The 10,605-nt window shown below is 36.5% G+C and overlaps 1 protein-coding gene across 2 annotated transcripts in view; it reads right to left on the reverse strand.

The window, feature by feature from the left end:
• Positions 1-4,392: 4,392 nt before the first annotated feature.
• The window catches only part of LOC111875014 (nuclear cap-binding protein subunit 2), a 12,617-nt gene continuing 6,404 nt past the window's right edge, over positions 4,393-10,605 (reverse strand). Inside the window, exons 3-4 of one of the 2 annotated variants that reach the window (XM_023871014.2) lie at positions 8,725-8,854; positions 4,393-5,023 (exon numbers count right to left, since the gene is read on the reverse strand). In XM_023871014.2, the coding sequence (XP_023726782.1) occupies positions 4,913-5,023; positions 8,725-8,854 (241 nt within the window). In that variant the 3' untranslated portion in view covers positions 4,393-4,912. Of the gene's footprint in view, positions 5,024-8,724; positions 8,864-10,605 lie in introns of both variants that reach the window. The other variant, XM_023871013.2, reaches the window with a different exon arrangement.

Genomic DNA, 10,605 nt, shown 5'->3' on the forward strand with positions numbered 1-10,605 from the left:
ATGAATAACAAAGGATTTGTAAAATAGTATACAAAAGAACTGTTTCCTTCACAGTGTGAAAATTAAAATTGAAAGTGGTGCTAGGAATGGATTCCAAATCCTTCTGTCTCGCTTTCCTGATTCCCCATAAATAACAATTTCATCAATGGATCTGTAAGGGTCCTAAAGGCATACCTTAATATTTTAAAACATAACTTTTGTAGCTTCACATCTTTTTAATTAACTTTTGCTGATATTAACATATTTCTGTCTACAACAAAAGTTTGGAATCTTGAATCAAATTACTCATTTTACAAAAACATACATTTCCTGTCTTATTCCCACTTCTTTTAAAAGCTTAAGTAGCATTCTGGTTAATGCTTAAATGTTTTAATTTTGAGAAATAATGCATCTTTCCTGAACAGACAGCTTCAAGAAGTTTTGGTTTCAAAGCAATAAAACTCTGTAAATTAATTCACTGTTACAACTGGAGCTGTCATTCCTGAAAAGGTAACAGTTACTCAGCCATTCAAGATTTTCCGCTACCCAAACCATACCATACCATCTTGAAAGCATGCTGATATTTAAATTTACAAATGTAAATTGAGAAAATGTCTTCAAACATTTTCATGCTCTGATACGAGAGAAAGTTGAATATAGGACTGCTGATTGTTGGTAACATGGTTGGAAGTACAGTGGAACCCTTGTTTAATGAGTCTTGATTTAAGATCTTCCCTCTTATGTTGGTATTAAATGATTCTTTGGTTTAAATTTTCCTCCGTTTATAGTAAAAATCCATTATGAATCAAACACAGAATGGGGACTTCACTGTACAATGTTAGGTGAAGTGCATTTTAACTTTCACCAATATAAATTATAATTTACTACTCGAAAAAGATTGTTTTTAAACTGATAAAGTGACTCTGATAACTATAATACACTTAGGAATGCCATTAAAATTTGTGATCTTAGTATAACTTCACCTTAATACCTCATTTAAAATATGTGAGTATTATGAGTAGCAGCCCAAGATTATAGGTGTGTGGACAACGAATGCAAAAGAATAATTATTTATGTGAATTTATGTAAATTATTCATTGACGTTTTACTGTTATTGATGGTTCTTCTGTGGAATCAGTCCCTCACCCTCCAAATAATCGGCTGATCTTGGATTAAATAAATCTGATATATTCAGATAAATATGGTACTGTAGCCATTTGTTCTATAAGCAATAAGTATATATAATTACACATATACATACTAACATAATACTGTCCCATGTATTTTTAAAAATACATCCATCTTTTAAAGTGTTCAAATATATGTATTAAAAGTTAACTATAGTTTCATATACTGCATATTGTTATTTTAGAAAATAAGAATGAAGCAATCAGTTTTAAGAACTGAAAATGTTGTATATATACTCGTAGAGCTAACTCATAGACATGACTTCTCAGTTGGACTCAGGTTTCCTTGAAACATAATTATTTAAAATATTAGTTAGTTACCAGTTGTCATTGTGCCTCTTATATGTGTTAATGCTTTCAGTGACGAATTTTAGAAAAATCTCCATTTTCTTATTTCTTTGGTTCTTCTTTTGTTGTTCTTGTTTAACCAACCATTTTTATTTTGTAAGGAATGACAGTCAAATGTTACTGTAATGTTGTCTGATGTCTGACAGTCACATAGTTACTTGAGAATCTCAAAGTCTTCTACGAAACCAGAAGCCTGTCACTGGTCCTGTTCACTGGCTCTTTTGCCGAAGGTAAAGTGGCAGGGGTGTGTGGCTGACGACTCACCTGCATTTAATGCCAAGGTCAAGAATGGTATCACTATACAGCCACTCCCCCTATGTCTTCATGATGTGGTGCTCAATTAAGCAGACCTACAACTTTATTTATTTAAAAAATATTTGTTTTTATTACCTCAATGCCATAAATATATTTCATTATCACAGTAAGATTCCTAATCACATATTCATAAAAATAGTCACCCATGCATACTCCACATACATGATTTAGACAAAGGGCAAGCAAATATTTGCAGCTATTCAGATATTTTAAGGAGTGTGTAAAATGTTGTAATGATGAGTTTCATAATTTGTATTTCTTGCCAAATATTATTAAGATGATAAAATGAAGAATGTTAAATGGGTGGGCATGTAAAATGCACAGAAAAGAATAGGTGCATATAAAGTTTTGGTCAGAAAACCTGAAGGAAAGTCCATATGGAAGACCAAGACACACGAGAGGATCATATGAAGATGAGGGGAGGACAAAAAAGGGGGAGAAAGGTGGGGAAGTGTGAACTGAATTTATTTAGCCTAAAACAGGGACAAGTAGCTGTTATTTTTGTTACTTCCACGTGGATCAAATGATAAGTGAAAATCAGTGTACACTCTACTCCTGCTTTATTAAGACACTGAGATTTGATACAGAAGTACGCCTTTATATACATACAGGCTTATAACGAGTAAACATCACTTAGGTAACAAGACATAACCTAGTTCTTAAATTGTTTACTATGATGTTGCCAGCTCTAACACTATATTTCAGTATTTGAGAGTTGCCAACACGTTGCACGTGGAAGTGCTCTTCTGAACACAGTAATGATCTGTTAGGTTCCATATAATGCAGAGAATTTCTTGACTAGCTGTTCAACTGTTAGTTTCTGAAGAAAGCCCCTGTTACATGGGGTATTAAGTTCATTAGCTAGTGTATAGACTTATTTATATCCAGAAAATGTATTGTTTGTATAATTTGAGGTCCTCAAAGTGGTGATTAACTCTTTTGCTGTGTATTATTTTCTCACTATTTTCCTAAAATAATGCAATTTCAGGGCAGAAATACCAAAGATAAAAAGAAGCAACAAATGCACTTTATAGCACAGTGAATTAAATTGAATGATGCAGCTATTCCTGACGCAAACTTACATCCAATGTCGCACTATATGGTAATGGCCACTTGTTCAATTTGATAGAATATTGGTGCAACAGTGTTAAAAAATTGTATCTTCTGGGATATAATGTTGTGTAGTCTGAATATACTACATGGCATTATATCCCAGAAGATGGAATTCTTAACAAAGCTTTTCTTTCTAGATGGCTTCTTAGACTTAATTCCTGTGAATCTGTATACAACAGAAATATTGCACTAATTATGTGGGTGTGTATGTGCATTCACTCATGTGCATGAATGATCATGTTTATGAGCACAGACTGTTGAGGGAACAGTGGCTGAGGCCAGGCATTCAATAATGGCTGGTCCCTCTGTAGACTGCTCAGAGAACAGCGGCCACAGTCAAGTGGTCGGTCATCATAATCCATAGTGCTCATCCTGGCCACTGTTGCACAAATGCCATGAAGTGTGATGACTGACCTTGTGACATTGCCAGCTATCCCAAGTGGTCCACACTGGGACAAGACATTGCTGAAAGTTTGACTATGCCCAGTACTCTCTCATCAGTCCATCATGGTACAGCAAAGAACATACTTCGCCGGTATAAATAAAAGTGCAGTCAAGTCATTTGTCACATTGCCCACTGATAACAGACAGAGATAGAAACATTTGATACTACTAAGAACATTTTCATGTGACTGATCATCCAAGTATAATTTATTTCATATAACTGCCATGAATGCATATCATATAAGAGTTGTGCTTAGTATTAGTATGCCCTAATTCATACACAGATTTCTTAATGTACAGTTGTGTTTCTTTTTTTGGATTTAACTTGCTGAGAGGGTCACAAGTTATTGCTTGTGATCTCCACATTCAACATACCCAAATAAGTAAAACGTTCACACCTGACTATATGAAGGAAAAATGTATTACAACAATCCATGCATCAAGATAAAATTAAGGAAAATATTTCAGACAAAATACTCTTTATTCCACAAAATTTAAGCCCAATGTAGCAGAAGTGGAGACTGTATGTGAATTAAAAAAAGGTACTCATTACCTTTCCTAACTTTGGTAATTTTCTTCACAGTATATATTAACACTATGTGATTGCAAAGTTATAGAGGCTATGGTGGATGATAATTGCTCCCTTACTGCCAGTTCATATAGTATGCATCTTTAATATTTGATCTGTTAAGATTAATGAGTTAATGATACTACATTTGTTGAAGTTTCATTTTAATATGCAGCTGATGTTGAGAGACAATTTTTGAGATATGTAAAACAGTGGCATTTTCTCTTGGGAAAAATGTTATGATGTTATGTGATGATCTTGTTAATATTTCAGTTCTTGTTTCTTAACCCCTAAAAAGAAAACACTGAGAATGTTGAGCTCACAAGTACTTAGGATGGTTAATTAAATATGCTGTATGTTTGTAAGACAATATATATTATTCTGTTCTGGTTCATCTAAAAACCAAATAAAAAGTTAAGAAATGAACATAGCACAATATTTATTATATCAGAAGGATTTATTACTGTTATATAATATAATGTTGGTATAAAATCATATAATACAAGCATACAATAAAAGAAAACAAGCAAAAACGGAGATTTTGTGCTGTATGGGGTGACACATTTTGCTAAATATAACATACATGTCAAACCAGCATCATCTTGCACACCTTCCTGTGCTGGTCATGTCTGTGTAACTAAAGAAGTGAAATTTTAATAGTATGATATAATTTAGCACATCCCAGAAGTGGGGGTAACAAGAAAAAGTATCTTCTCATTAAATTAAATCTGCCAATTCAGTAATGAGCAAATAAAATTTATTATCTATTTCCATATGCAACTAAATTATATTTATTTCAGAAATATTTTTGCTTGTCCCCACTACGCTACCCCATTATGAAAAATAAAATGTTGCATTCTGTATCACAATTAAGCCTCACACTCTCTCTCACAATCATGAAGATTGTCATCTTAGGTTCTTAACTCCTGTAAATTTGTCTGTTTGCATTAAATCCCCATCATCGATTAAATACTGTAACATCTTGAATAGGTGTAGACACTTTCTGCTGAATTATCTTTCCATAGCCTCCACGTCCACCATCAAAGTCTGTTCTATATTCATCTCTTACCTAAAAGGAGAAAAAATGGATATAAATCAGAATATGGTTGTGAAAAGAACTACCATCAAATTGGGGATCAGACCATGCAGAATGATGTTCTATGACTAAAAGTGCCCCTACATTAACAACAGAGCACCTGCTTGATAAGAACTTAACTTCTAGCATGTGCTGTGGGCTGACTTTCCTTAACTTCTCCAGCACCAATCTCCAGAGAATCTACATACAAACAATACTACATTATGAAGAAACAGGTGCTGTGACTTCTGTACAATTTGCAAGTATGGAATATTCCCTGTTATCACTGGCACAGCTTTTAACTATGTATTGCAAACAGAAAATGGTTGACATTTGATCTGAAATACAAATGATTATTTTGAATTGTTTCATTTTGGTCCGTTACACTATCAATCACAAAGTCAATAGAAAGTCCGTCGAGTGTAACAATTTGTAGGTCACTTCTTTATCACATCTGTTACACTCGACGGACTTTATATTGACTTTTTGACAAATGATTAATTTGAACCTTGCTGGTACTTTATGAGCCCTGTCTTGGCCTAATACCAGTTAATCACAATTTCTGATCGATTTTTGTATTGTTTAACAATGCTTTATAAACGGTACATGGTGTACAGCTTTGAATATTATTAAGAATGCGAATGATTAATTGGAAAGGATGTGGAAGGAAGTAACCATGGTAACCTTTGCCTTAAAGGAGTGAGGAAGGTCATGAAAAATGTTTGCCTGAATGGTTGGCTTATGGAATACAATCTGAACACGGCATCCTGAGTATGAACCAGGAGTGTTAATTACTCAGTTGTGATGTTTGGTCCTGATCTGGGGAACAGATGTCTATGTAAGGGTAAATTTTCTAACATGCTTATTTTTGGCTTGTTTAATTACCATAAACTGTTTATGCCAGATCAGTTTCTAAAAACTGGGAAGAAATATATAAAACACCTACAGCAATACCTGACAGAACACTTCCTTGCATTTTCAGTTGTTTTATCTGGCTATAACTGAAAGTTACACTCATTTGGGGGGGAGGGGTGGGGCTGGTCCATTCTGGAAACTGGTAAAACCAACATTAATGCAGCAAACTTTAACGTTTCATTTTAAAAACTCACATTTAAAAAAAATCACATCATAGGCTCCACTTTAAGTTTAAAAATTCAAATATTTTGCAAAATCAATTAATGCTTTGCAGCTGAGAGAATACAAACATACAGGATGTCCAGATGAAAGGTATCCAGAATAAAATAATTATGTCAGAAAGCATTTATTATACATATTTATGGATTACACCATTACAAACAGAATTTATGAAAGTTTTTTTTTTTAATATATAACTTTCTCAGTAAAATTTCAATCTGTAATGCCTTGGTGGCATGACAAATATCCATGTGATATTCGACCTCGTTCCACGTTGCTTGAAGCATGTTTGGTGTTACCTCATCCACAGCATCTCTTAGGTGGGCTTTCAGGTGTTGAAGCTCATTGATCTTAATCTTACAATGTTCTTCATATAACCCCATAAGAAAAAATCCAATGGGGTTAAATCTGGCAACCTAGGAGGCCATGCATTTGGTCCACCTCTGCCAATCCATCTCCCAGCTATCTCTCTGTCCAGATGATTCCTAACATGGTGGCAGAAATGTGGTGGTGCCCCATCTTGTCGGAGGATAGTTTTAGATGGGAATTGGGGCAGTGCATATAGATCCAGCATGTCCAAGTATGAATGTCCCAAAAAGAAGAATGGTCCAATCAACTCATCATTCATTAAGTTTGTTCACACATTCACTTTGGGGCTGCCTCTCTCCACCTCACATGTGACATGTGGATTTTGACTGTCCCAAATCCTGCAGTTGTACCTGTTTACAGCTCCACTGACTTGGAACGTCAGCATGTCCAAGTAGCACACTTGGCAGAGGAAATTGGGCGATGCATCAATTCTTTCTAGATGTCCACAGCGAAGTTCATGTGTGCTACTTGGTCACTTGGTTTTAGTGCATGAATCATTTGAACGTTCTACGCTCTTAGGCAGAAACTTTTGTGTAGCACATTGTGCACTGTTGAATGTGGAATTTGCAACTGCAAGCTAGCAGCACAAATTGATTTGCACGGACTTCACTGGAATGCCTCTCTAATGTGATTGACATCTTCAGAGGTCAGCGTCTTTCCATGAGATTTTACATGCCACAGACTACCTATAGTCCTTGGTCGAATGCTTTTCTGTGTAGGAGGTAGATGTCCATATTGCATTCTAAAACGACACTGCATAGCCGAAAGAGATTGAAACTCTGCCAACCACAACATACAGTTAACCTGTTCCTGTGGTGTCAACATTGTTACTGAGCTCGCTGAAGGTCACCAGCCGGTGAATGCATGTAAGTCGGGTATGAATGAAAACTCTCAGAGCTTTCTTTTCTAATGACATAACCCAGATACGTGTATGAGAGTTTACAAGATATACATTTTTTATTTTGGATACCTCTCTCCTGGACACCATGTACAGACCATTATGGGCGAATTTAGAGTGTCATTCCCATTTCTGATACATTCAAGGAATATTAGTTTATTCAATCAGTCAAACACTGCATGTACAGTTTGCTGTGATACTTATGAAAATAATTAAGAATTGTGAATATGGAAGGACTGAAGAAGTAGCATACTGAATGATCCATTAAGGTGAAAGAGTTGGATGCTCCCCCTGTCACATCAGGACACAGAGATCTGGACTGATAGCAGAACCAACAAACCTACAGATTTCTTTTAAGTAAAGTAAAGTAAAGCTATCCTTGCAATCGACCGTGGAGGCCTATCGGGTTGTGAGATGTTGAGGCTCCTGCATTTTCTAGACAATTGGCTCACAGATGGCAGTGAGGTTGTCAGCCTTACGCATTGGTTGCCCTTTACACCCAGGAAGATTCCTAGCACTCAATTCTGTTAGAGGCTGAGTTGATCCCAGGACCATAATGCGACTGCAAGGTTTATGTAAATTAAAAATTCTGATGACCTCATAAGGTATTGAACCTGTGACCTTCTGGCTTGTAGCACTGTGCCTTAACCAACTGTGCTACAGCATGCCCCATCTATAGACTAAACATATTACAAATTAAACTTACTCACATTTCAGCACATTCTGAAAATGCTGCCTTTTACATAAACATCCCTGGCACCTCCATAAAATGTTTACAATGGGGCACTATAGTTTTCAGAAACAGAGTAAAGTTGTAACTTATAAGTCTGGTCTCCTGTGCAAGGCAACCAAGGGATCCTTTAGAATCTTATGCCTAATATCATTTCATTCAACTTCTCACATGAGTGTTGAGCACTACTTCCCATTGGCTAGGATCAGATTTGTCTCTTCTTTACTCTGGCTTCTTGGGTCACATGACCTAGTAACTTGCCTATGTAGCTAAGCTTATTCCTGAATTTACACACTTCAGTCATAAAGATGAGAGCACCATATTCCTCCAAAATATCAGTATCCAACCACAAAACCACAGTGTCACAACCCAGAAAATTACAACCTTAAAAACAGTAACTTTTGTATTACTGCTTTATGCAATAAATTTTCTATCTATACTTCTTTATAGTAGATGACACAACATCTGAAGTGTATATTTTTTTATCATCTCAAGATCTAACCAATCCTCTGTCTAATGAGTCGCAAAACTTATAATCATATAGTGAATAAACTAAAAACATACCTGCCCACCTGTCTTTCCTCTTCCATATTGTCGCCCCTCAACAAAGCCAGCATCCCAGTCTGTTCTAATGATACGGTCATCTAACCGTGTGCCATTGATATACCGCATTGAATTTTCTGCATCTGGTCGGCTATAGTACCTTTCACATTAAGGAACTTACTCCTGTATTGGAACACTGACAATGCAGGCCTACATATTAGTTCATTTACAGACATGCAAAGGAAGAAATTTCAGGTTGTTACATTAAGTGTTAGTGAGCAAGTGTGTGTGTGTGTGTGTGTGTATGGGGGGGGGCAGTTGCTTAGAGGTCTGTCAGTTTCTGCAGCATTATTTTTATGGGACACACTGGGAGAATGATGTAAACCCTGTAATTTAACATATGTACACAGTTGGTCCTTGCTGCAGATAAAATCCTTTCTGTAGTGCTCAGTGTAACATGATTTGTAGCAAGCTGAAGCCAGTACACAATACTCTGGTAACTGCTGAAGATGGCAACAGTGATGTCAAGGCACACTGGCAACCACATTAACCATTCCACTGAAGGCAGCTGCAGAGAATGTCAAATTATCCCTGCAGCACTACATTTTCTTGATAATAACATGTAGATTGATACTGCTGATATGAAGTAAGTTCCTGAGGGAAGTACAGAATAAAAACTGGTACCAATTCCTAATATTCAACCAGTGGAGAGTTCTTTGTATACCATGTTGCCATATGCTGTAAAATAACTTATCCAAGTCAAAAAAGACAGTGACATTGTGTTGGAGCATGAGGAAAGAATTTTGATATGATGTTACAGGTTCACTGGGCAGTCAAGAGCAGAATTATGGCAAAACCCCAGTGGGCATTCAAGAGAAGGTTTCTACTCTCCAGGTTCCATACAAGTTGATGGTTTACCATATGCTTTATGGTCTTACATACATAATTAATGAGACAGACCTTGTAGTACATAAGGGAGCATCTGTACTGGGTTTCAGAATTGGAATAACTGTTGCTTTATTCCAGGAGCTGAGGTCACACTCTCTAACCATACACTGTACACAGACAGCAGAAACCCCTTGCATATATGCCTAGCTATACCACTGGGCCAGGGGACAAGTTGTGACAGTGATCCATCACTGTAAGAAGTTTGTCCATAGTAGACATGGCGTCATGTGGCTTTGCTTGCCAAAGAAAGTTTAGCGCCAATATATCAAAGTTATTTTTAAGAACTGTAACTGTTGAACTTGAAACAGGTAAGAGGAGGTGAATGCATTACTGATGCCACTATCAACAGAAATATCAAGTACTTAGCTGTGGTTGTACTTACCTGAATGCATCTTAGTCTATTCCACAAGGCCCCAAAAAAGACTAGAATCAAAGATCTCACTGGATGAGCATTTAACTTTGCATACTATATGTAGAACCTTGGTACAGAGATATCTGAATGAGATTCACGTTCTCGTTCATGTAGTTGGCATGAAAGAATCTTAGAGCTCTATTCTGAGCACAGCTAACTTTGTGTAATTCACTTGTCCACTAAGAGAGCGGTCCATGGTGAGGGCTGGTGAATGACAGGAGGGATGTGACATGAAGTAGTTTCAAGCACTGCTCATGATGTACTTCACCACGGAATCAAGAGATAGAAACTACCAGTCCTTAAGGGTCACTGACTAAGAGAAACCCAACCAATCAGCAAGTTTGAGGATGTTTAGATGTCAGTTGAATTTGAACAAGAAGTATAACAAGAAGTTCTGGGAAGAACTAATTGCCTACTTTCTTTTGATATGACATGGGCTGCATAGGAAACAAAAAAACGGGGGTCCACATACACACACGGCCAAGTGATCTCATATGACCTCTAAAAAAAATTGGGGGGGGGGGGCAAGAAAAAGAAGAACA

This window comes from Cryptotermes secundus, unplaced genomic scaffold (assembly GCF_002891405.2).
Source record: "Cryptotermes secundus unplaced genomic scaffold, Csec_1.0 scaffold973, whole genome shotgun sequence".
Taxonomy (NCBI): Eukaryota; Metazoa; Arthropoda; class Insecta; order Blattodea; family Kalotermitidae; genus Cryptotermes; species Cryptotermes secundus.